We start from the raw sequence: 27,291 nt of genomic DNA on the forward strand, positions 1-27,291 counted from the left end.
CACAATATTTCAAACAATTTTCGTGATATTTACAGCAATTATTTTCAAAAGATATAATTTCAAAAGCATTCCACGTTAACTTACTTTATTCTACATATTTTCAAATTTTATCAACTTCAATTCCAGTTTAAAAAACATCAACTTTAAAACATTTCAATTTATTTTAAACACGATACAATTTTTATCCTTTTTAATTATTTTTCAACAAGTCATCAATTTTTGGAAATTTCATGAAAAATTGTATGATTTTGAGGGTAAAAAAACATCTAAAATTAAAACGAATTACTGTGAAAAATACAGGGAAAGAAGGGGGTGAAATTCACTATTTTTACCCACCTTCCCACCTATGCTCTTATGGGTTTTGAAGAGCAAATATTTCATAAGTAGATGATCTTTTCAACTGCTTTTAATAATTTTTTTTGATGCTCCAAACTATTTAAACAATAATTTGAACAACTTTTCCAGCATTTTGAGCAATTTTCAAGCTTTTTTAAATGATTTTTACGACATTCTAGGTACATTATTATTTAAAAATGATTTTTACTTTCTTACGATAATGTCTTGTGCAATTTCCAAGTAATTTTTTAAACAATTTTTCAAACTTTTTTCACAATATTTCATAATTTTAATAATTTTTCATCATTTCAAGAAGTTTTTATTTTAATTAAATTTTGAAACACATCAGGAATTTTCTAAAATTTTGAAGTGTAAGTTATAAAATTGAAATCGCAAAAAAAGCTTATCATGAGTTCAACTTTTTTTAAAAATTGCTTCAGAAGCAAATTTCTCTCAAAATTCGAAGATATGTACTCAAATTCCCCCTCCCTCATTATCTCCCTCCTCCTTAGATGTTCAAGTTCAAAATTACAAAAAAAGAAATTTTTTATTTTTTCACGACCCATTCTTATCTTTTTATAAGAAATCGATAAGTTTTGTAAAAATCCAACTCTTTCTTCATCACCACAAAAAAATCAAAAAAAAACAACATAAAAATCTGTAGGAAAGTGATTTTTAAAATGATTTTTACGGGCATTTTTTTAGAAAAAAAATTAAAAAAATTTAATGAAAATTTGAACAAATTCTCTTTTGATTCCAATTTGAAAAATTGTTTTTTTCTCGTTTTTTGAATTTTTCAAGTTCACATTTCAAATAATTCTCATTCAAACAGAGCACTGATTTAATTTTTTCTCGACCCCCCCTCTTTCCCTCCCATCTACTCTTTCCTGAAAGCTATCCACAAATTAAAGCTGTAATACAAAAAATTTCCCTCCCCCCCCCCGTATTAATCACCTGAAGAGAGAACAAAAAAACCACCAGACCACATAAACGGGAACCAACGCAAATACAAAATACGCGAATTCCATACGTAACAAATTTTTTAATTCCAATAAAATGAACGTCTTTTCACACACGCAATACTACAAAAAAAAACCCTATGAAACGTAAAATTGAAATTCAGACTTTTAAAAATAAAATATCACATTTGGCAGAACTTCGTTTCACATTCCATCGTAAGCAGGTCCACCGCCTCCTTCAGGTACAACCCAGTTAATATTCTGAGTGGGATCCTTAATATCACAGGTTTTACAATGAATACAATTTTGCGCATTTATCTGCAGCCTTTCGCCACTACCATCTTCCAAAGGGACGTATTCGTAGACTCCTGAAATAAGATTATTTTTTATTCGAGCGTATTGTCTATACGTAGGTCTAGGTACTTAGAGGCCTATAGCTGGGGAAAACTTGGTAAATCTCGTTATTCGAACAAAAAGCGTTTTAAAAGTTAATTCTTCGGCTGGACGACGCGTTTTTATCAAGTAGTATTTTGTTTCGAAAGCTCCCGTTCGATGCTTTTAGTTTGATTTCAGCTTTCGCGTTCGCTTAACGGCATAATTACTGTTTTCGCTGCTACGATTTCTTTGTATCAACTTTTTACACGTTCATTCACGGTTGTTTGCTTAGGTTTTATAACCCTTTTTGGTGAATTTGACCGTATTTCTTTTCGAATTTCTCACCACGTTGGTCTAATTTTTTTTTTTATACGAATACGAAGCAGGTACCTTTAATATGATTACGTATTGCTAAAAGGGTCGGACCTGCGGAGGCGACTTGGCTCGTACCTGGCCTTCGAGTCAAGTTAAACGATAATTCGACGACTTGTTTGAAAGTTTCAGGAATTTTTGGAGTACGATAACTCAACAAAAAAATAGGAAATTTTTCACTTTTTTTTTTACAATTTCTTAAGAAATTTCGTAGAAAAACGAGTCGACATTTTCACCGTTTCGTTATTCTCCCTATCGATGCAAGTCAGTAATCGACGTAAATTGCAAATATCTGCTCGTCGTTCTTTCAACCCGAACAACGACGAGCACGACGTAACAAAATAAACATTTATCACTTTTTTCAACAATTTTCAAAATTATTTCGATGATTATACGAATCAGTATTTCGCGATTTCGATCCAATGTACGAATATTGGCACGTATGTTTTTTAAAAACCGACGACAGCACGATAACGAAGGAAATCCCAAGTTCAAGAGCATGCAATTTCACCATCACCGTAAAAAATCACTCGAGAAACGTACCAGCTGGACAAAATCTACCCTCAGGGCCATCGTAAAGTTTCAAATTAACGTCAACTGGAACGTCATCATTTTTCAATGTTAGATGAGCAGGTTGATCACCCTCGTGATTGGTTCCGGTCAACGCCACCGAAGACAGTAAGTCGAAACTGATCACTCCGTCCGGTTTGGGGTACTCAATCGGCGTACATTCGGTAGCTGGTTTCAGCCTTTGATTATCAGGTTCTACGAGACAGAAAAAAATACATTTATTTAGCATCAATTCGATCTAAGGAAAAATGAAAAAAAAATATACGTACTTCCTAATTTAAAGGTCCATGGTTCGATACCGTTGGCAATAATACTGAACCCTGAGTAACAAATTCCTCCCCATAAACCAAGGCTGGTGTGGAACGATGGTCGAACGTTTCGAACTTGTTTCAATTCTTTCCAAATCCAGCTGGAACGGATCTTTTCTTCGTATTGAGTCGGTTCAATACCTATTGAAATCAAAGCAAATTAAATTATTTTTTCAGTAAGAAGAATTTCTTGCCAGATCATCAAAAAAATTGAAAAAGCGTCTGTGCAAAAATCAACCTTTGAATTTCATTTTTTTAAATTTTGGTCTTTTTTTGACGATTTAAAAAGTTGATAAAAAATATTAAAATTAAATCCAATCGAGTAGTAAACACGAAATTCACTTTACATTCTCTCTTTCATCTTCGGAACCGATGGGTAACAATTTTAAATCACAATTCAATAATTTTTAAAAATCAATTTTGAATTTTCAAAAATTATTTGAAATTATTCTAGAAATAAATTCTTCAAATGAAATTTACCGAAGATGAAATATTCGAGACTCTCGCAATTTTTTTTCAGTCTCAAGTAGGCACGAATTTCACTTACCAATCGTAGGGGAAGACTTTTCACTGGATAATTCTTCGAACGCTGATTCTGCCGCCAGCATTCCTGATTTCATCGCATTATGAGTACCTTTAATTTTAGGTACGTTCAAAAATCCAGCAGTGCAACCGATCAAGCATCCGCCAGGGAAGGTTAGCTTAGGTATAGCTTGGAATCCTCCTTCGTTCAAAGCTCTGGCACCGTACGAGATTCTGAAATAGAATTTAAAAATAATTTATTCACCATGTAGTTATCGATTGTTTTTTTGAATTAAATTATCAATATCGATTTCTTAATACCTGGTACCGCCTTCCAAGGTGGATTTTACCGAAGGATGGTGCTTAAATCTTTGGAATTCTTTGAAAGGACTTAGATAAGGATTCGTATAATCTAGTCCAATAACAAAGCCGACGGCTATTAACGGAGATTGTTCGTTCAAGTGATAAAGAAACGATCCTCCGTAAGTGTTTTTATCCTGAAAAAATAAAAATTAAACAATCTTATTATTGTGAATTTTTGAAAGAAAATTCAAATTAAATTAAAATTAAAACCCAAATAATCATACAGAATGGTTCTTAAATTTTTCTAATTGAGTCAATTTTTCGCCTAAAAATAAAAATAAGACTACAGCAGTATAGCACGATCCTCAAATTGAAATTGGGGAACAATGTTCATTTTTTTCAATATCCAAAAGTTACAAACATTTTGTTTTTGGAGCATACGGTCCCAAATTTGTTAAAATTTTTAATGTTAGGTTAAAATACAATTTGAAAAAAAAAATTATAAATTTTTCAATGTTGATTTTAGGACCCTCTCACCTAAATTTGGGGCCTCTAGAATCAAAATTGGTTGAAAAAATTGAAAATGTCATGTAAGGATGCCTAAATAGAAATAGTTAGGCAATTACATTGGCATAAATTCGACGATCCTCTTCAAGGTTAAAATCATAGGTGGGAAAATTGATAGCTTATGACGTTAGGTACTTACCTACCTAACGTCAGTATATTTTCGGTAATTCGAGTATATGAACGTGTTTGTTCGAATGTATTTTATCTTTTTGATAATGTAATAAGTGAACATTCTTTTTTCAATTATTAAATGGTGTAATATTTCGGTACACGAGTTCGAATTATTTCAAATGATTTATTTTCAACTTTAGTTCCTGAGTATGCATCAAATGGAGTAAGTTCTTAATTCGAGCAAACCGGCTAGGCTGAGGTAACTCCTCATGCCATAGTTCCGGGCAGTATTTAGGGCTTTCTCAAACTAGGCTACTATATAATTCAGCTAAGAATTGTAGTCGCAACTTATTAATTAGATAATCAAGGAGATGGTTTTTTCTTAAGCTTGCAATTTAGATAATCCAGTTAAGGATTTAATTCGCCTAGTTTTCAAATAAGATAATCTAGTAAAAGATTTCAATATGTGACCATCTCATTTTATTCTTAGAATTAAAATGTACGTAATTTTTAATTACAGTTCGAGTTAGATAAGACTAGGACATTGTCCGAAAATGGTTTATGATTGTAGACTCTGTCTACCTTGTAAATAGATATGTTCCCCTGTTTTGGTTTGAGATTACTCGAAAGCTATCTCCATATTATTAGAGCATTAATTTATGTTGATATAGGTAGGTTATTATTTCCTATATAAACTCACCCCAGTTATCTCAACAGTAAAATTCCTATACCTATTCCTACTCACTTACGTTCCCTAGTCCAAAAATTTTCCTCTTTTCAAAACAATCTATATCACATAAATTAATTTGGCGCCCAACGTGGGGCCAGGGCTTAGTGTGTTTAATAGGTATTAATTAATCCTATCAAAAATTTAAATTTCGAAATTTTTTGTGTCAAAATTCATCTTCGAACATGTGTTCAAAATGTAGGCATGAAGATAGGTTTCGAGTAATAAAATATGGCCGATAATAGAATTATAACTCGCGTTATCTATATTCCATTGTGAGACACTCTCGCCTGATAGTGAAGTACGGTCCGCATGTGGATAGGTACTGAATAGGTAGGTACCTATCTACTTAGGGAACTAGTTTGTGAGAGAGTGTATTTAACATCAAGCAGAAAGCAACGATAATTATACAAGTCTTTTCGTTGTACCAACTTTGTAAAGTACCAGCATTCGAGTACCAGAATCAAACTAGATAACGACACGTATAATTCGAACCATCTGTACCTCATCGACAAAGCACCAGAAATCGATCATCATTTACTACGTATAATAAAACACGCTTATACATGTAGTTCTTACATTACTTTGTATAGCCTCGGCTAGGAAGGATTTTGGTAAAGGCCACGAAATTAAATTCCCCTCTCCCGCGTATTTTCGAGTACCCGAGTATAAGAAATGCGCCTTAGCTTTAAGTTTATGTTTTTCTAATAAAATTCATCGAGAAAAAAAAAAAAAAAAAAAAAAAAAAAAAAAATGAGTATAGAGGAATCAACATCGTGTTGACTAAATTCTCAGAATCGTACGCATTCGTTTCTCTATTGTATTAGATCGCCATTTTATATTTCTTATCTTTCTAGTCTCCAACGATCGCAACATTGAGTTTTACTACTAAGTATTTGTCTAGCTTTTGTAATGTAAACATCTCGTCTTCGTATGTATTTGCGTTTACGTGCAATTTGTTTATATTTTATGCGGTTTTTTGATTTTGATTTGAAATTTAATTCGAGTAATGTGCTTGCGATCGATTTCGAACTTTTGAGAGTAAATCTTTAATTGAATTTTCGTTTCTTTGAAGTGAAGTGTGGTTCGAGTATTTCGCGAGATTGTGTCGAATTCGATTATTTTCCATCAATCCGATCCTGTTGTATACTTGGGAATTTTTATTATTACGATTATCATGGCGTTTGTAGAGGTAAAGATTTAGAAACCGTTTGAATTTGATTTTTCTATACTATTATTGTGTTGTGTAGTTGTCCAAAGGCATTTTACTTGCCAAAATTGGTTATGTAAAATGTAACCTGGCGCCTGACGTGGTAATGAATCCCTTTCGGAATTTTTCATGCAACGTAAGGTGTTTTTGGACAATTTAGATTAGTTTTAGTTTTAAAATATTTGTGTTAGACCATCGCCTTGATTGAAGTAGGGAAATAGTTCAGTTAGGGATTTTAGAGATAGTTAGGAAAATACTGCCCAGAACAAGTCGGTGTAAACGCTCGAGTTTGTACTTACTGATTATTCTCCATAGTGAATAACGAAGAAGAGCCTGTGATCCAGATCAACGAAGATACGAAATCTCCGTCTGTTAGTATTCATTATACTGACCCTGCAGTTCTCCAGTATTCGATATCTGATAGTTTTGTACTTGAGTTGTCTATCAGTCCAAACGACAAAATCGATACTACAACTACATCCAACGAAGCAGATAGTTCGATAGATAAAGAATTAAGTGGTTTTCGAGACCAGTTCAACGAAACTGTTTACAATCCTGAATTTTCCGACGGTTATATAAAATACCATCGAGCTCGAACAATTTCGAATTCATCATCTTTATCGACTTCTTCGGAACAACTCGATTTAAATTCAGCCGAGAAGAAAGAACGTCGACGAGCCAAAATATTTTTCCCCGAACGTGAATTGCGACCAAAGAAACTGCCAGTAGGTTTCTATAAAGAAACTAAATCGAAATTTCGTCCACGCTCGCAAAAAACGCACGATTCTACGAGTAGTGACGTGATACGAATTCCAGTCGATATTCCACCGGAAGATAACGAAGTATTCGACGAGACATATCAACCAGCAGAAATGTCTCATACTCAGCAAGAATACGAAGCCGTGATTGCTGAAAATGCTCGATTGAAACAAAGACAAAAGGAGTTAGAAGAGATTAATCGTAAACGATTATCGTTGCTACCCGGTGCTGATGAAGCAGGAACATCACAGAATTCGAATAATGTGTCTGCAGCACAATTAATTGATGCTTTAGAAATAACGAATGAAAGAATGTCTGAATCTGTAGCTATGCAATTTGCTATACATAACAAACCAAATCGAAGTTCAGCAGGAGGTCGAGATTTTGTTCCACAACCAACTTGTATTACAATTCCACAACGGAATTTTAATTTGAACGTCAAACAAGAAGAGTTTGAGATTGGGATTCCTGGCTCGAGATCATTACTAATAATTGATGAAGTGGAATTTTCGAGTACTGATAATTCAGCTAGTAATAAATCGATCAAAGTGATTTGTGAAGGAGCTCGAGTTACTCCTTGGAAAGCTTCAGATGATCATAGAACTGTCGAGGAATTTTTAATTGAGTTCGAGAATGAAATCCGCCAACTTGTACGAACAAACAAGGAGTATAATCTAGCACTCGATTTTTTCTTGTCACATGCCGAATTATTGAATTACAAAAAAGCCATAAAATTTGACGGTCCATGGCACGAGAATGCTATAAAGTTAGTAAAGCAATTCTCAACAATCAATAATCAGCAACGAGATATCCGAAATTTCGAGAAAGACAAGAAGAAACCTCAACAAAGCGTCGTCGACTTTTCTACATTTTGGTTGAGAAGAATGAGGTGGAATACCTCAGTCACAGCAAAATGGATCGTACAAGTTTTATTGACTAAAATTGGACCAGAGTATCGCGAAATTTTTAAAGAATGCACGGCCAGTGATACTATTGAAGATATTATCGAAGAAATTCGTGAAATGGAAGATGGTGGAATATCAAATAAAAAAGATATGGACGCTTCTATATATTACCATCAAGCTGTAAAACCATTAATTAGTAAGATGAAAAAATCTGGCTCATCGTCTTCAACTAATGACGATTCTCGTTCAAGTAGCTCGAATAGAACTAGTAGTTCTAGTGATAATCGATCAAAGAAATTTAATCCCTTTGAGAAATTTGATAAAGGTCAAATTTTTAAGCGTACTGATCGTGATGGAAAAGCTCGATTTAAAGCAGTTGGCAGTGTTAATGAAATCGATATGAAAGAAGAAGGAGTTTCAGTTTGTTACGTCGACGCGAATAAAAATATCAAAGATTACGATGTTGAAAATCCTCCAAATTTTGACGAAGAATTCGAATGTAATGAAATTGAAATATCGATCGATGATTTAAACTTGAATTAGGTAACACCAACGGTCGCGGTGCTACCTCAAATCGATCAAAGTCGACCTCTTCTCATCAGGCTGCGATTATTAACAAAAAAGATACTCCAGTGATACCTCCAGTTGTTCCAGAAATACCTAAAAAAGAAAAAGTATTTCTTTTTAATGGAGGTGTATTATATATTGGCAGTCAACAAATGTTCAAATTCTTACAATTCCACGAGAATATCAACATCGCAAAAGAAGAAGAAGAATACTTGTTAGTTGGTGATTCATTAACAGCGAAAAGAGCTAATGAATTGCTTGAAGAAAAAACATTCGATATTCCTTTTGGAACTGATCACGCTTTAGTTCATCTGGGTTTGCAAGAATCGATTTTCAAGAAATTCGACAGTTCAATGTTCCAGAATGAATTGAATAAACTTGTATCAAAACTTAGAGATTATTATCAAATACCAAATATCGTATTAGCGTTGATTCCTCCGATAAACTTTCCTACACCAACAAAAGATTATTGGGATGTTCTTGAGGAAATAAATAAAACAATTTATTTTACAACTCGAAATCAAGAAAAATGTCTTTTTTGGAATGCTTTTTCACCATTTGTTAAAAGAAATGAACTGGTTCCTTCTGAAAATAAATGGTTCAAGTACGTCGCTGAAGGCAAAATTCTCTATGAACCTAAAGGAGAATTATATGATAGCGGAAAATCGAGTTCGAAATTACCTGGTTATGCAAAATGGAAATATTGTGAACTTAGCAAACTGCATTACGAAATGTGCAGTTTTTTCAAGAAATATTGCAAAGTAAATTTATTTCCAAAAAGAGACAAAGAATCAAAAGAACGCGATAATCTACTCGATGGAACTTATGGAAAAAGTGATCAGCCAGTTTCATTCAATTTGAACGATAGCATAATTGATGTTTTAAATCCTATCGAGATCGAGTATAAAAACAAAGATGTATCGCCGAAAATTACTGTCCAGTTTGGCAAAATCGATGTAGATGCATTACTTGATAATGGGTGCTCCCACGTACTGATGAATGAAAATGTATTCGAACGCATAGTAGCTGAGTACCCAGAATTGAGGAAAAGCGAAGTTCGAGCTGAAGGGATGGGACAAAAATTCTCTTTGGCCGCAACGAAATCTCATCCGAAAATCAACAAAATGGCATACGTACCAATGAGTTTTCCATGCCAAAAGCCACAAAAGGGAGTTTACAATATCCAAGTATTCGTTGTGAAAGATCTGAATACTCCCTTAATTATTGGCAGAAATTTAATGAGCGAATTCGAAATGGTAATTCATACCGCTGGTAATTACGTCGAAGTCACGGATCCGAATGTTACGATTATGCAAAATAGAACGTTTAAAATTCCTTACAAAGATGCTGACAAAAATCCAGCTAATTTCGAGTTAAACAAAGATCCTAAACAGAAGCCACTCAAAGAGGTCCAGTTCATTACATTGATGAAACCTGAAGAAATATTTTCGATCAGTGAGAATCCAGCTTACGTTATCGAGACAGAACTGCAGTACAAAATAGAAGAAGCAGTTGAAGGCACCGAGCTCTCAACTAAGCATAAAGGTACGTTGCGTAAACATATCTATAACAATTGTGAGCCTTTTGAGAATAGGATAGGATTATGCAATTGTTATGAACATAGATTTGCATTCGTTGGTAATAAATTGCCACCACCTCATAAAGTATGGTGTAAGACTCGACCGATTCCTCATAGATATGAAGATGGTGTAGCCGAAATTATAAGAAAATGGAAAAAAGAGGGTAAGGTAGTAGAACGTCAATCTCCTTATAAGTTAGGTCTCGTTTTTGTCGATAAAGGTGGCGGTAAAGTGCGAATTTGCCTAGATGGTCGTCCTTTGAATGAATTTATTTTGAGACATTCGACTGAACCTCCGAATATTAACCACATGCGTATGAAGTTCAAGGACATGAAATACTTCACAATTTTCGATTTCAACAATGGCTTTCTACAAATTAAACTTGCTGAAGACCAACAATGCGTGCTATCATTTACCATTGACGGTATTCCTTTCGTCATGACCGTTGTGGGATTTGGTACTGAGGATAGTCTCGCAGCATTCGTATATGCATTACGATTGGTACTTCGTGGATGTGAAGAATTCACAGGCGTATACGTCGATGATGTTATCATATATTCAAGAACAATCGAAGAACATCTTGAACACATTCGAATATTCCTAGAAAAAGTAAAAGCCGCTGGAATGACACTCAATCTTCGAAAAACGCAATGGTGTCGTCGTAAAATTAAATACCTTGGAATGATTTTCTCTGATGAGGGAGTCCAGGTGGATCCCGAAAAAATCGAGCCTATACTGAATTTTGAGCTTCCAAAAGACGTAAAAAGCCTCCAGCAATTCTTGGGCATGTTTCAATACTACCGAGAGTACATGCCCAGAATCAGTCTACTCTGCGCTCCCCTTTATGCGATGACAACAAATAAAGGTGGATTTATTTGGACGAAAGAAAATATTGCGCATTTCGAGTTATTGAAGAAAGAATTGGCGAAAGAAACGTTGTTAGCATATCCAGACTTTACAAAGCCTTTTTACGTTTATACCGATGCTTCAACGAAGGCCATCGCAGGAGTAGTTATGCAACCAATTCGAGCAGATGAAACTGATTGGATGATGCCAATTGCCTTTACATCCCGAGTTTTGAAAGGATATGAAAAATCCTATTCAGTGATGGAACTCGAGTTACTAGCAGTGGTACATTTATTAGCCAAAAATTACTACCTATTAGCTGGAAATGAAGTAAACTTATATACAGATAATATCGCTGTAACCTATTTGAAGAAAAATGAATTATTACCAAATAGGATTATGAAATGGTTATTATACCTAGATAACTTCAGAGTGAATATTCAACATATTTCTGGATGTGAAAATTCGATCGCAGATTTCCTCTCAAGGTATTCTTTCAACATCACTGAAAATGATAAGAATTTCACGGTGTTTCTATTTGACTATGTACCACCAAAGTGTTTATATACTGAATTTCGACGTCTTCGAGCTGTTCAAAATAATGATGATGTAGTACGTCATTACATTTTGAAATTTCCAGAAAAAACTCGAGTTGATGATAAATTGAAATTAGTAGTGTATCAGAACCAAAATGATTATGATTGGAGAATATTTATTCCCAAAAGTTTACAACGTGAAGTCATCCAACACTATCACTACGAATACGGCCATGTTGGAATTACCAAGTTAATTAAGATAATACGACGTCATTTTGATTGGCCTGGAATGACTACTCAGGTCTATCAGTTCGTGAACGAATGTATTTCCTGCCAAGTTTCTCAAAAAACTTCAACTCGATTATATGGACCAATTCAATCTATAACTTCAGAGTACTTCAATCAGATGATTTGCGTTGATAATTTTGGTCCACTACCTCCTAGTACAGCTGGATGTGATACTATTTTCGTAGTAGAAGACCATTTTACAAAATATGTTCGATTGTACCCGATTAAAGCCAATAACTCGACTAACTTGATCGAAAAAGTTAAAATATGGATGAATGAATTTGGAATTCCGAAAATTGTGCTAAGTGATAATGGACCTCAGTTTTCTTCAAATTATTGGCGAGATTATTGGAAAAATATGAATGTTAAAGTTCGATATACGTCACGTTACACTCCAAATAGCAATCCAGCTGAAAGAATTATGAGTACTGTTGGTTCGAGTATCAGGAAATATTTAAGTGACAAACAAAAATCATGGTTTCAAATATTGCCTGATATTGAAAAGAAACTTAATTATACAGAAAGTACTGTAACAGGTTATATACCCTTTGAAGCTGTGAAGAGAAGATTAGTTCCAGATCCATTGGTCGACATTGTAAAAAAGCGAGTTTTACCATCAAATATTCTTCAAAAGATTCAAGAAAATATGAAAAAAGATCGAGACCGAAAACTCGATTATTTTAGTCGATATCGTAAGCCTATTATTTTGGAGAAAGGTGAACGAGTTTTTGTACGAAATCATCCAAGATCATCAAAAGCTAAAGGTGTCGCTGCGAAGTTATGTCATCAATGGAAAGGTCCTTATAAAATAATTAAGAAACCTTTCATTAACGTATATGAATTAGAAGACGAAAATCGACCAGGTCATATAATACGAGAGAATATTCGACATCTAAAAAAATATGACCACACAACTGATGATATAAAGCCTCCACCAAAAGAATAGGAGTCTTTGCCTTCTTGTCTGAGTCTTCTTTCTTGTCTCTCTTTTATTTTATCTTATTTGAAAATTGAATAGATTGTAAATCGTTACAAGCCTCATAGAATTATTCTAACCTGTACATTTGTAAATATTTTTATGTTCACAGAATAAAGCGTATTCGATTTGTAATCGGAATCATGTTCATCCGATGAAGACGACGAAAGAAAGCTACAGTGATTTCGAATGTATGCCAGAGAATCTTGAGACTCGAGTTTTGTTTACGCGTTCGAACCAAAATCGCCGTCTACGAATGATCTTCGCCAAAGTCGACTGCCCAATTGAATACAAAATACGCAATGCTATTGCACAGATGAAGTTAGCTGCCGATATCGAACAAGTCTACGTAGAAAGTGAATTCCATCGTATCGAACTCTATATACGTGATTTCATCGCAATGTCACTCGCCGCCGGAGAATTTGAGGAGTTAAAACCGATCCTAACTTCAGACGTTCCTGCTTATTCGAATTTTATATCATCTGTCACGTTCGAGATTTTGGGTCTTGCGAGTTTCATCGATGATTCAATCAAAACCCTCTGGAAACCGTCCGTAAACGGCGTAACGCCGAATCCAGAGCCTACGAGTTCGAACGTAAGTCATGGAGCGGATAACTCAACCGAATCAGTATCCAATTTGCAATCCGAAATTCCAGCCAAAATGCTCGCAATTGAATACCCGGTAGACTCACCTGAAACGAACAGCAAAGAGAAGAAAAAAGTAGAATTTACGGACGATACAAAACCCGGTGATTACGACGACTATTGTGACGAGGATTTTGTCACTGACTCTGAGTCTGAAGAAGTAATCGAGCTCCTGAATAAAACTTGCCAAAAAATCGATAATTTGAAGGTCACCGTCACCAATGATCAGCGCTGCGTTCGTGAATTACAAGTCAAATTAACACGATGTGATGGAAAAGTAGTAAACCAACTCAAGAGTCCCGATGAAGGTATTCCAAATCCGAAAAAGTCGGCTATAGAGAAAGAACACTCGAGTATACCAGCTGTCAGAATTCCTGAGAATAGTACGAAGCTCCTACCTCCTTCACACGCACCAATTTCGAGCACCATGACCATTGACGAAGTAGTGGCAAAGTTTAAAGCGAATAAAGAATTGTCCATCAAACCGGTCGCCTCTACGTCAAGTCAGCCTACTACTTCTTTTTCGCAATCGAAATCGACTAATGATGAAGCTACTAATACGGATAATCCAATTCGAGTACCTGCGGCTGTTCCAATTCAACCATCGCCAAAATACCTCTCTGTGAGATTCCCAAATTTGAATTACGGTGAAATCGATGGACCACAGATTTTTTCAAATGACTTGGTGGATCGTGAATTAATTCCAATTTGCGAAATCGGACACTACATTCCACATAACTTCCCAGCTGAATATCAACGAATTACGATTAACTGGAATCCATCCGACCGAGATTTCCCGAACCATTATTTAAGGTTGTGGAATGCGATGACGAGAGGAACATACGTGCATTTTAAAATAGTCATACCTCGTTACCATTTGTATAGACAAAGGCAGACATTCGAATGGCCTCGAATTCACATAGAAGCTGTAGCTTGGCGGAATCATTTGAACCTGGTTAGACGTACATTCAAAAATGAGATTTTTCCAGCAATTCACGTTGTACCACCGATATGGTCTTATAATCGCGACTCGAGTTTTAATTTCTTATTGACGATTTTGGGGAAGATACATAACGATAATTTGGAAATTATTTTCGATCCTACCCTCGAAGTGTCTCTGGTCAACGATGCTGCTTTGACTTTCTTCGATCCATACGTCTCTTTCAACTTTGAGGTGCTCGATCATGCCAAAGCGATATACGTGCCTTGGCTAGATGAATTCCGATTGGTATCGCGAAGAACCACTGACGTGCCGATAAAGTTGACACCGGATATTCATTTTCACGTCAATGAAACCCACAGTATTAAGTGTCATGTGGTGGATTTCCAAACTCGTAGGAAACATGAAGCTCACCATGGTACTGTAATAATTGGCCGGCAGCAACTTGAACCGTACATCATTAGTTACGATCCATCAACGGTAATTCTCAACCTGAGTGGACCTCCTCAAAACCCTTTGTCTCGATCAGCTCGATGTAAAGTCAAGATTCCTGAAGTTCGATCAATTGGCATAATGAGGAGTTTAAGCTTAATGACTCGAGACCAACTACAATTCGAATTTCAGCCGATAGAAAGATACCTAATTAAGCAGACTCGTGGCAGTCGATAATCAAAGAAATGTAATGGTTTAGATTTTTTCTTCGTTTAGTACTCGAGTGATTTGTATCGGTTTTCGGTTATGTTTTGAATCTATGTACTAACTTTTTGTAATTGTCGTGTATTTTTGTTTTTTGGATGATGTGTTTTTCCGATTATTAATCGTTTTTCATATCTTTTTGATTTTGTACTCGTTTAATTGTATCTTTTTGATAAAAATGTAAATATGTTGTTAACCGAATGTTTGATGTAATATTAGATAGAATGTTTTTGTTCCAAAATTTTTGTATAGTGTCAATTTTCCCCTCCTATCGATTTTCTTTTTGTCGGGGGGAGAGTTTATGTCATGTAAGGATGCCTAAATAGAAATAGTTAGGCAATTACATTGGCATAAATTCGACGATCCTCTTCAAGGTTAAAATCATAGGTGGGAAAATTGATAGCTTATGACGTTAGGTACTTACCTACCTAACGTCAGTATATTTTCGGTAATTCGAGTATATGAACGTGTTTGTTCGAATGTATTTTATCTTTTTGATAATGTAATAAGTGAACATTCTTTTTTCAATTATTAAATGGTGTAATATTTCGGTACACGAGTTCGAATTATTTCAAATGATTTATTTTCAACTTTAGTTCCTGAGTATGCATCAAATGGAGTAAGTTCTTAATTCGAGCAAACCGGCTAGGCTGAGGTAACTCCTCATGCCATAGTTCCGGGCAGTATTTAGGGCTTTCTCAAACTAGGCTACTATATAATTCAGCTAAGAATTGTAGTCGCAACTTATTAATTAGATAATCAAGGAGATGGTTTTTTCTTAAGCTTGCAATTTAGATAATCCAGTTAAGGATTTAATTCGCCTAGTTTTCAAATAAGATAATCTAGTAAAAGATTTCAATATGTGACCATCTCATTTTATTCTTAGAATTAAAATGTACGTAATTTTTAATTACAGTTCGAGTTAGATAAGACTAGGACATTGTCCGAAAATGGTTTATGATTGTAGACTCTGTCTACCTTGTAAATAGATATGTTCCCCTGTTTTGGTTTGAGATTACTCGAAAGCTATCTCCATATTATTAGAGCATTAATTTATGTTGATATAGGTAGGTTATTATTTCCTATATAAACTCACCCCAGTTATCTCAACAGTAAAATTCCTATACCTATTCCTACTCACTTACGTTCCCTAGTCCAAAAATTTTCCTCTTTTCAAAACAATCTATATCACAAAAAACCCCTTCACTTGATGAAATAAACTCACAAAAAAATCAAAATTCGAAAAAAATTCAATTTTCAATTTCAAACATCAAAAAAAGTTGAAATTTATGCAGTTGTCTTATTTTGACCTCTTTCTGACGTATTTCATGAAAAAGTTGATAAAAATTACACTCATAGCAAAAAAATTAAAATTCGTTTATTTTTTCAATTCACTCAAAATTTTGATTTTTTTGTGGTTAGTCAACTTTTTTAAGGGATACGTAAAAATAGGGGTCAAATGGGTCAACTTCACCAATCAAAACTTTTTTTCATGTTTTAAATCAAAAAAACCCATTTCTTCGCAAACTTTAAATTTTTTTAAATCGACTTTGCGACATGGTGTCATCTCAATTTTTTAATATGTTTTTCAGCACGAAAAGTTGTTCATAATATGTTTTTTTCAGAATTTTTGAGCGTCGGAACAATATGAAAACTACGTTTTGAAACTTTTTGAGGTAATTTTTTGTACAAAAAAAAGTGGCAACACTGATTTTTATGATATCACCAAAAAGCCTTTCAAAACCCCTAACTATGGGGAAAAGTTGCATTTATGTAGGTATCTTGGTTATCGAGTAATCCACTGCTGAAATGGATGATATTTTAGGTTCACTGAAAACTTTGACACCCCCTGGCTGTCGTTAAAAATGGGCTAGAGGGCTGCGATTTGCGCCATTGGTCATCCCTTCAGAAGGTCTTTCCACAGGAAAAATTTCAAAAAAATCGCCGAACCCACCTACCACTTCTTGGTCCAATTGACGTGGAATAACCCAGCCAGTACTCGTCGAAAGCTTTTTATTAAAAAAAAAAAAAAAAAAAAACTTTCTAGCTTTGATAGGGCCAAACGAGAATTGACTGAACTTCTTCGTCATCACTTTTATTTAGTAGACATTATAGTAACTTTAAAAGACGATACACAACATGACAAATAAAAAACTTTTTCAGTTTTACCCCTCCTCTGTACATTTCCTTACAAGTTTTGGCTCGAAATAACATCAGTTTGGGAACGAAGGGATTAGATTAGAGAATTCGTATTGATAAAATACTTAGTAGGCTACGTACGTATGTTTGCTTATTGGACCAAATCCAATTAGAATTCAAATAGACAATGTTTCTAACGATATGGTGAATTATTTCTAATTTCAATCAAGCCTTATGAAATTCAACTAAATTCAAGTGAATGGTATGGCATGGCTTCAAGTGTTTCGGAAAAGGTCCCAAATAATCATTGTGGGATGGAAATGGAAGATCAAACTCAAAATTTTCCAAACAGGGCGTCCAACAAATTCTTCAAATCTTAATTCAGACTTATACACAGAAATTATGTCAAATCATTTCAAACTTCCTGCAGAATCCTGGATCTTCAGTAGAGTGTTCTCAGATTTTTCCTTCGTTCTTCAAAAAACTCTCTCCTGATTTTATTTCTTGAGTAGTTTTTCGAAATGAGAACGACACTGGCTCACCAAACTGAGCTTTTTCACAGCTTTCATTCATAGCACCAAATAAACTATGAATTTTGATTTTGAATGAAAAATGCAGAACTTTTGAGTCAAATGCAGAAGTTGATTACCACTTTTTTGATTTTCAGCGAAGTACATATTAGAAATTCACGACCAGCAATTTGAAAAACATGTCCATTTAAAAAAAATTTCACCATAGAATCGGACCACTTACGACGAATCATCGGCAATAATTCCATTAAGATATTAATTTTCATTTCGCGACATACTCGAGAAGGTAGCCAAGTAGGCATAATGTAAACATCGACGAAAATAATCCTTTTATCAGACTTTTGGAGTGTCAGGGTTCAGTTTTCACTTTTCAAAATGACATATTGCTCGTGTGTTTCGTACTTGTAAAATTATACCCATTGGAGTCAAAATTTACGAGGTAAGTTCGCAAACGGTACCATCTTATTTTTAATTTTACGACTCATCGTTATTTTGGCATATTTTGCAGAATTTTCGGATCCAATGGAGCACGTCCTATCTGGACAAGCTTCTCGAACCAACTTTAAAATCAAAGACACGACTATATTTTCACTCAGCAGCCTATTGGCTTTATTTCCCTTCAATCAGAATCGCGATTTGAGGTTCAAATGTATCTCGCTATTCTACAGCGTGATTTTACTTTCGATTTTAATGCTTTCGTTATTTTTACACGTTGAAAAAATACAACGAACCGAGACCAGCAACACGAATATTCTTCTTTACGTCGGATACGCGTTAATGAATACAGCTTTCAGTATTATTTGTATTATAGCACCGATTATTAATCGAGGATCCATCAAAGCGATAATAGAAGGTAATTAAAACGCGACAAAATAACGCTATTCGCTCGAAACCGATTACCTATTTATTCATTAATTCGCCAACATAACACTTGGTTTCGCTTCTGCGACAGGTTTCTCCGATGCTGACGCCATTATCACGCATTTACAACCGGATTTCAAATTTAAGGGTATTCAAAAGCGACAAAGTATCCAGGCAATTTTCACCGTAGCTGTTTCCCTGCTGTTTATTTTCATTTACTTCAAAGCCACCGAAGAGAATGTTTTCCCATCGTTTACATATTTAGAATTCTACGTTCTACCGGTAACCTGGCTGGTTGTTTTTCAAATGGATTATTTTATGATTCATTTACGCGAAAGGTTCATTTTGATAAATACCCAGCTGGAAAATTCGCTGCAGGAGAACGACACTTTTAAGTACTCGAACGTGATACAGGTTATCTCGAATTTGGACGTGTATAGCTTGAATAAAATTAATCACATACATTTCACGTTGTATAAGATTTCTACGCAGATTAATAACGTTTACGGGGCTCAATTCATGCTCATGATACCGAGAGTGATTTTTTTCTGCGTGTTACCGGTCCATTACAATATCGTTACAGCTCTGGTACGTGATTCCAACGATCACTCGCCTCAATTGTGGACTCATGTGTTTACTCTGATGTATATCGTGTTGTTGACTTCGCCGGTAATTTACGTCGTGAATGTGGCATCAAATACTGTTAATCAGGTTGGATTATTTTGATGGTACAGATTTATGGTTTGCGATAGAGATTTTAAAACGTTAATGAATTTTATTTTGCCCAGGCCAAACGAATTCATGTTCTGATTCACGACCTAATCGACGAGGATCAGGAAGAGCAAATTGAATATGAGGTGAAAAATGAGTTTCAAAACAATTTAAGTACAAATTTATGAGTCTCACTTTACGAAAACTTTAACCATTTTTGCTCGTATGTTTCAGTTGCTGATATTTTCAATACAACTGTTACATCGTCACATTGATTTTTCGGTGCATGAATTCTTCAGTTTGAAACCTTCACTAACTACTGCGGTGAGAAATCTATCGAATTGAATTAAGTTGGACTTGGAGGTTGATTGGGAGGGGAGAGGAAGAAAGGGTCAAAATCATGAGGTAGATTGAGGAGGGGGCAAGGAAGGTCAAAATTGAATCGCTTCATTTTGAAAATTAAACAATAATCTACATACCTATACTTATTTCTGATAAGTGAGCCTTTGCAACCAGTAGACTCTGGTAGAGCCGGAGGCTCGTTGAAAAAACATGTCACCTTCATTCAGGCCTCAGAACCAAATTTTGAGCTTCTGAAGTTGATTTTTCGATTTTTGGCAAATTTTTGAAAATGGCTGAAATAGCCTAATAATTGGAGTTCATTAATTTTCTACAAAAAGAATAATGTAGAGATGAAAATCTGAAAATTCATTTACATAACAAATCGATTACCACCATTGACCCATCCTACTGATGAGTAATGTTGTGCTCCACATTAAGGTAAGACCGCCTATTAGTACGCGGTTAAGGTTTGAGACGCTCCAGCTCCCAGAGTTGTGCATAAAAATTTATGAAATTTTGTACACATAAACTTTGAACCCTTGGCTACATAACTGCTTACTCACTTTTGAGTTTCCCATTGCTGCTTTTTTGTAATAACGCAAAAATGAGGACAACTCAAATGCGTACTAATAGGAAGGTACCTTCCTATTAGTACGCAAACGTCCGCCTATAAGTACGCATGAGTAAATACACGTTGAAAATGGTAAAAAATCCAACAAAAAGCACTGAAAAAGTGTAATGCCATATTTAGAGGGAATTACTGTGAAAAAAACCAAATTAGCAATTCAAATATCCGAAAAAGCAAAGTTTTCAGATTTTAAAAAAATACATTTTTTTAACATCATATTTTTTGTCCGTTTTTTTGAAATTAGTGTCAGTATCATGATCAGACTTCATAATCTTGAACTTAGATGGACTAAATACCAATTTAAGCTAACTTTATTCATTTTAATGCAAAATGATCAAAAAAAATGAAAATTTACATGCAAAAATGATGCGTACTAATAGGACTTAGGAGGTGCGTACTTATAGGAAGTTTTTTGTTCTGACATAAAATGATGTCTAGCTCTATAATAAAATAATATTTTCGAAATGTCTTTTTTTTCATAAGAAACTACATAAAATTACGGATCGATTGGTATAAGATACTTACCAAATAACATTATTTTAATATGTTCAATCTCATTTCCCATTTTGATGAAAAAAAAATCCAAAACACAGTTTTTCATTCAAACTGTTCTCAGAGACAGAGTTTTCAATCAAACTGCGTGATTTTTTCGGAGAAACTAGGGTCATTAGTCAGCTACGTCATGGTGTGGTCAAATTTTCGATCAGTGTTACCAAACGCGAGAAAAACGCAATGCGTACTAATAGGCGGTGCGTACTAATAGGCAGTTTTACCTTATTTGTATTTAGTTTTTTTCGTAGGATCCACAGTGGACTGTGAGCACCCTCAAAACGGGCGTAATTCAAAAACTTACAATGAACCCTACAACAATGGTACAATGATATCCTCCCTTATGTTTTTGGAGTCGCAGAATACGAATTTGACAATAGTTTTTTTGTAGGGGTTGCTGATGAGGGGATGAGAGGTGGGGCGAAAAATTCAATACTTGACTACTTATAATAATGTGTGATATGTCGAAATGTACCCAGTATGCATAATTCAACTGAAAGTGAGTAATTTTCATCAATTTACTCGATTTTAGTTTTTATAAAGTACTTATAGAGGTATAATTTACGTTAAAACTCTGTGTTTTGCCTATTCTGCTGCATAAATAGGAATAGAACAAATTTTTGCACGTAGATGCACGGGAAATTCCAGCGGCTAGTAACACTTAAGATGGTGTATTTCAAGATGTCAATTGCCATTTTTGCCCCCAAATGCCCCGGCGACCACAACAGTCAATTATAGTGAAAAATCATAGTGAATTTTGTTTAAATGTTACAACTTGACGGTTCCCCAAAAGAAAATTCTTCATTCCCCACCCTTCACCCTTTCTACATCCTCGAAAAGGTACATTTTGATATATCACACATCATTATGGTCAAATTTTGAATTTTCACCGTTTTCATCCCCTTCGTCCCTCACAATTCAATTCACCCCTACGAAAAAAATATTGTCAAATTCGTGATCTACACTCTCAAAAACATACAATTCGACATATCACACATCATTATAGTCAAATTTTGAATTTTTTGCCCCCCCTCAGCCCCTCACCCCCACCCCTACAAGAATAATATTGTCAAATTCGTTATCTACACCCTCGAAAACATACATTTCGACATATCACACATCATTATAGTCGAATTTTGAAATTTTTGTCCCCCTCAGCCCCTCACCCCCACTCCTACAAAAAAAATATTGTTAAATTTGTATTCTGCGACCCCAAAAATATAAGGGAGGATGTCATTGTACCATTGTTTTAGGGTTCATTATAAGTTTTTGAATTACGCCCGTTTTGAGGGTGCTCACAAGTCACAACCCACTGTGGGACCTTTAGTTTTATTCAAAAATTTATTTCAATTTTTTCTGGAAAAAACATTCTAAAATATCAAATTTTCCTAACAATCGATTTGAACTGATTTTTTCAACTTGTGCTCAAACTATCAAAAAATAGGTCTCAAATGAAATATTAATCAGATAATCACACTCCACTGATGGTAAACTTTGAGCTCCAAGTACAAATTTCTTCTCTTGAAATTTTTTCAAATTAAATAAAAGTGATTAAAAACAACGAAAGTTGATGAAATATCTTGAAATTTGAGTAATTTTTTTTTCAAAAAGCCGAAAAGTGGATCGTTCATATTGTTAAAAAGTGATTAAATAGGTATCTATTATTAAAATGAAATTGAATTTTGTAAAAATTACAAAAAAATCGCCATAAAAACTGTAAAATGGACAACAAGTCACTGAAATTTAAACATTGATGATATTATAATAGAAAATTGCAAATCTTCCAGGCAAAAAATTATGACTTCTTCATGACCCATTTTTCACATTTTTACCGCATGAAAATACCTTCCCCCTCCCCCCAAAAAAATAACTTGGAACTGCAAGGAATTTTTTTTAATTTGTAGGAAAGTAGATATTTCAGTTTTCTGATTTTTTGAACGATTTTTTTATTTTTTTTCGTTTTATGAGCTTTTACTATAAAAAATTTTCAAGTGTGTTTCGAGCAAAATTCATGACTTTTCATGACTTTCATGGCCGTTCGACACCTTGGATCAAAATTGAGCAAAAGTTGCTGAAAACGTCGTCAAAACTTTTTAAAATGGCATCAAAACGTTTGAAAATGGCCAATAGATGATGACGTGTCGTACCTCAAAATTTGAACAAAATTTTATAAAAAAATATTCTCTAGACTACTAAAAATTACCCAAAAATTCAAAATTGAATAAAATTAGGTCAAAATTATCAAACTGATTCAAAAATTGGTAAATAGGCTAAAATTTGGCAAAAATTGACCGAAAATTTGATCACGAAAGCAGTTGAAAATGAAAAACAGTTGAGATAGGTAATCTTAAAATCAAGATACTTAAGCAAAATTTTGTAAAAAAAAAAAAAAAAAAAAAAAAAAAAAAAAAAAAAAACAGAAAAAATACAGTAATCTAGGCACAATTAGCGTAGACATCACTAAAAATTACCAAAAATTGATAAAGAGTTTCAGTATTTAGTAAAAATATCGTATAACATGATAAAAGAATTATTAAATGACACAAAGGAAGTTCAAAGTTGATAAAACGTGGATGGATGAGGATTTTATCAAAAAGTAGCAAAACCGTTTCAGGAATATCGAAAAATATTCTTACTAAATGATGTCATTTTTAAAAACAACTTGAACATTATTTTTCAACTTCTCACATTATTTAACCATCAAAGATGTAAATTTTCGCTTACAAAATGTATTTTGAAATCTTTAATAAGAAGTAATTATTTTATGCTTTCAGATGATCGAACTTATAATCACATACGTTATCATCTTGCTTCAGTTTCAAGACACTTTGGCGTCAATTTCTCCGATTCAGTTACTGCTAAGACCAATCCACATCGTAGAAGCTATTTTCAACAATGATTTGCTGATGTCAACGACATCAACGTACCAATATACCGATTTCACATCCCTAATGTTCTACAACTACACTACTTCTGACCTATCAGAGTAGAAAGTTCAATTGTAAAGGTCAATTCGAAATAATTACGCAATGCGCACTACAGTTGAAGAGTTATAACCGTCAAAATTAGAAATAATCCAAAAAATACATTCATACTGACATATTCAAAAAAAAAATCAAAAGGGGCCATGTACAGGGTAAAAAATCACCCCCTTGCCCAAAAAAACCACAACATTAAACCCAGACACTCCTAATCTCAAGAATGATTTCAATGAAAAGCGGAGATTACGTAATGAGACCCGAATCGGAATGTGATAACTAAGAGTTTCCCGTGCTTATCTTTTCAACGTCATAATCGATTACGAAGTTTACATGTTTATCTTTACTCTTACTTATTGCAATATGAATATTAACATCGATTATGTTAATTTTTCCGTCAACTTACCAAAGGCCAACCAATGGTATGTTCAACTCTGCCAGGTTTATGTTTACTCGGATCAATTTCCCATATTTCTTTAATACCGATACCGTACGTCTGCGATTCAGCTTGATCCCTGAGATTGTATTTTTGTTCTAGTTGTTTCGTCAGGTGACCACGACAACCTTCGGCGAAAATTGTAATTTTGGCGTGTAATTCCATACCACGAGCGAAAGTATCCTGAGATGAAAATAATCAAATACGAGTTATAAAAAACCACCAGCTCGAAGAATATCTTATGTAAATCGTATTTGTACGAGCATACTTTCGGAGATCCATCCTTAGCAATTCCTACATCTCCAGTAGCTACTCCTTTCACCGAGCCATCTTCGTGATATAATATTTCAGCAGCCGCACATCCCGGATATATTTCCACTCCCAATTGTTCGGCTTGTTCGCCAAGCCATCTAACAAAATGGCCTAGCCTAACAATGTAATTCCCATGATTATACATCGGTAATCCTGTAACAACATTTTATATTTTTAATAGCTCCGAATGAAATTATCGTATAGAGGGTAAATTTTAACAAACCTGGGAAAACTGGCACATTGAAACGTTTAGATTCGGTTAAGTATGCGAAACTGTCTTCGAGAACTGGTGTTTTTAAAGGTGTATCGAGTTCTTTCCAATTGGGGAATAATTCGTCCAAAGCTTTCGTTTCGATTACAGCGCCGGATAGAATATGGCCACCTGAAGAATTACACGGTGTGATTTACTTTTATATCTAGAATCGCGATGATTCTATTCGTAACGATTTACTTACTCACTTCGGAAGCTTTTTCCACCACACATACTCTGTAATCTTTATTAAACTCGTTACATAGTTGTTTCAAACGAATGGCAGCTGATAAACCAGATGGACCTCCACCAACGATGACAATATCAGCTACGTCTTCGTATCTTTCCATATCGACGTCTGAAACACGAAATGTGTTATTTTTCGCGAATATTTCATACTGCGAATGGACTAGATTACGTACCTTTCCATCTTGGATCTTTATCTCTGGGTTTTATCGTATAATGGGTAGTGATTGTTCTCTGTGTCGTGTGCCAATATTTACGAGATAGTCGTGCGACTATTCTTCCTGTAAAATATATAACCATGGTCAGTATTGTTTGATAAACGATATAGATAAATTATGAACCGAATCTGAATAAAAGCTAAAGCTACTGACTAAAGTGTTTTACCTGTAGGTAGTATCATTTTGACAGATGAATGTCACCTTAGCTAGTACATTTTAAAAACTTGATTTGTTATGAATCTGATACGTAAAAAATTAAATGACAAACACTTCTGCTTGTTGCTTGAACTGTTGTGTAACGAGATGGTCGCGAAACAAGCCAACTCGCTGTAGTTACAAGTTTAGAAACCAATTTGATAACAAGGCTAAACAAGGCTGCAAACCCGTGACTACGCAAGGTTACGAAGTGCTGATTGACGCACTTTGGGCTGTCGGTGTTTTGATGACGTCACACAGACTGAATCGAATAGAAAGTTATAATTTACGCATTGGTGTTCGGCGATTGGTTGATATTTTGATGTTTGTGTTTTTAATTTTTTTATTTTTTTTTGAGTGACATGAACTCTTGAAAAAAAATGAAAAATAAATAATATCATCATCTGAATTCTGAATTATTTATTTATTAGTCATCCAGAATTTTAGAATGATTTTTCACTTTTTCAGAGTAAAGATAGAGAGAACAAGAGAAATGAAATGAAAAAGTAAGAACTGAGAAGAACAATCGCTTTACCCTTTACCTATATAATCATAATTTCATCGGCATCCCTGGCTTCAAGTAGGTATCCGAAAAAAAACTGTAAATTTGCATGAAAAAAGTAAAAACTAAAAATAACCAAAACTTGGTATAAAGCTAAACTTCGCCAAAATTGTTTTGAAACCTAAAATGTCACGAAAATGTTCGCAAATGGCAGGAAGTTGATGAATAGCAAAAAAAGTTCAAAATATTAAGGAAACCTACGTCAAAGTATCATAAAAAAAAGAAAATTTGGCATCAAATTTCAAAATAAAATTTTAGTAAAATTTAGCAAAAGTTGGCAAAAATTGTTCTAAAATTCATTAATAAAATACCATGAAAAAAGTTGATGAAACATCTCAAAAATGCAAAAAATGATAAATAAATGTCAAAGAAAAAATTAAAAAAAAGAAAACCTACAGAAAAATTATAAAAATTTGCCAAAAAAAAAGCTATAAAATTCGATAAAATGCTATAAAAAATGTTTAAAATATGTATTAATGAAATTGCAAAAATTAGAAATAAATTGATCAAATTTCAATGGAGAACAAAATAAATTAAAACTGCATACGACGAGGGTATTGATTATTCTTTAGACTGACCATAGCTGATAGAGGTCTTCAACAGCCTATGTTGACTCCAGGTAATAAGATGAGCACTGTACCCGGGGTCAAACTTGAACGGAAATTTCTGGCGAGTAGGCCACGAAGTCCGCAAGCACATTCAGTCTTTAAACAGAAAGAAAGCAAACGTTAGTGAAAAGTTCGACATGCCATCACGTTTCTAGAATAAATCAGAGTAGACAAGGATTCAATTTTCTAGTATTATATCAGTAGCACTGATTATTTTTAGCTTTTAAAAATCGTACCTCACATTGTGACTTGGACAATATAAGATCATAAGAGACTCCTGCTCGATACAGGTTACTCAAAAAGTTGAAATGGATAGATATTAATAAAAAATTACGCATTTGTGATGATTATTCGTCAACATTATAAGTACAATACCTAATCTGTTTCCTCTTCCGATAGTGACAATGTATTATCATCGTCTTCAGTAATATTCTCCCAACTGAAATTGAAAACAATGATCAGGTTGACTCTCATAAAACAAAAAATAATGAAATATAATTCTTACCTTTTTTTTAAGATCGAGTGCAACTTCCTCATCTCATCGCGGAGTATCTTCACGTCTTTTTCAACACAGGATTGCTTTAGACTTAAAGATGGAAATTTTTGGAAACCGTATATATCACCGACA

General features: G+C 34.2%; 3 protein-coding genes across 3 annotated transcripts; 2 read left to right on the plus strand and 1 right to left on the minus strand.

Moving 5' to 3' along the window:
* Positions 1-1,358: 1,358 nt before the first annotated feature.
* Etf-QO (electron transfer flavoprotein-ubiquinone oxidoreductase) lies at positions 1,359-25,633 on the minus strand. Its single transcript, XM_065349578.1, has 11 exons — positions 25,465-25,633; positions 25,257-25,361; positions 25,040-25,192; positions 24,808-24,966; positions 24,541-24,737; positions 24,243-24,455; positions 3,764-3,939; positions 3,468-3,676; positions 2,882-3,061; positions 2,586-2,807; positions 1,359-1,663 (listed from the first exon to the last, which is right to left on the minus strand). The coding sequence occupies exons 1-11, from the start codon at positions 25,478-25,480 to the stop codon at positions 1,500-1,502; spliced, it is 1,794 nt and encodes a 597-aa protein (XP_065205650.1). The 5' UTR covers positions 25,481-25,633; the 3' UTR covers positions 1,359-1,499.
* On the plus strand, positions 9,999-15,652 carry LOC135835357 (uncharacterized). The gene is made up of 2 exons (XM_065349577.1): positions 9,999-10,136; positions 12,930-15,652. The coding sequence occupies exon 2, from the start codon at positions 12,972-12,974 to the stop codon at positions 15,069-15,071; it is 2,100 nt and encodes a 699-aa protein (XP_065205649.1). The 5' UTR covers positions 9,999-10,136; positions 12,930-12,971; the 3' UTR covers positions 15,072-15,652.
* Positions 18,932-24,399, plus strand: LOC135835359 (putative gustatory receptor 28b). The gene is made up of 4 exons (XM_065349579.1): positions 18,932-19,339; positions 19,417-19,485; positions 19,574-19,663; positions 23,633-24,399. The coding sequence occupies exons 1-4, from the start codon at positions 18,935-18,937 to the stop codon at positions 23,846-23,848; spliced, it is 780 nt and encodes a 259-aa protein (XP_065205651.1). The 5' UTR covers positions 18,932-18,934; the 3' UTR covers positions 23,849-24,399.
* Positions 25,634-27,291: the final 1,658 nt, after the last annotated feature.

This window comes from Planococcus citri, chromosome 2, assembly GCF_950023065.1.
Source record: "Planococcus citri chromosome 2, ihPlaCitr1.1, whole genome shotgun sequence".
Taxonomy (NCBI): domain Eukaryota; kingdom Metazoa; phylum Arthropoda; class Insecta; order Hemiptera; family Pseudococcidae; genus Planococcus; species Planococcus citri.

Coding starts and splice junctions, on each gene's coding strand:
- LOC135835359 (XM_065349579.1), top strand. CDS start 18,935: ATGGATTATTTTATGATTCATTTACGCGAAAGGTTCATTTTGATAAAT. Junction 19,486..19,573: donor AAGAGCAAATTGAATATGAG/GTGAAAAATGAG, acceptor CGTATGTTTCAG/TTGCTGATATTTTCAATACA. Junction 19,664..23,632: donor AACCTTCACTAACTACTGCG/GTGAGAAATCTA, acceptor TTATGCTTTCAG/ATGATCGAACTTATAATCAC.
- LOC135835357 (XM_065349577.1), top strand. CDS start 12,972: ATGAAGACGACGAAAGAAAGCTACAGTGATTTCGAATGTATGCCAGAG.
- Etf-QO (XM_065349578.1), bottom strand. Junction 3,677..3,763: donor ACCTTGGAAGGCGGTACCAG/GTATTAAGAAAT, acceptor ATTCTATTTCAG/AATCTCGTACGGTGCCAGAG. Junction 1,664..2,585: donor GGGTAGATTTTGTCCAGCTG/GTACGTTTCTCG, acceptor ATCTTATTTCAG/GAGTCTACGAATACGTCCCT.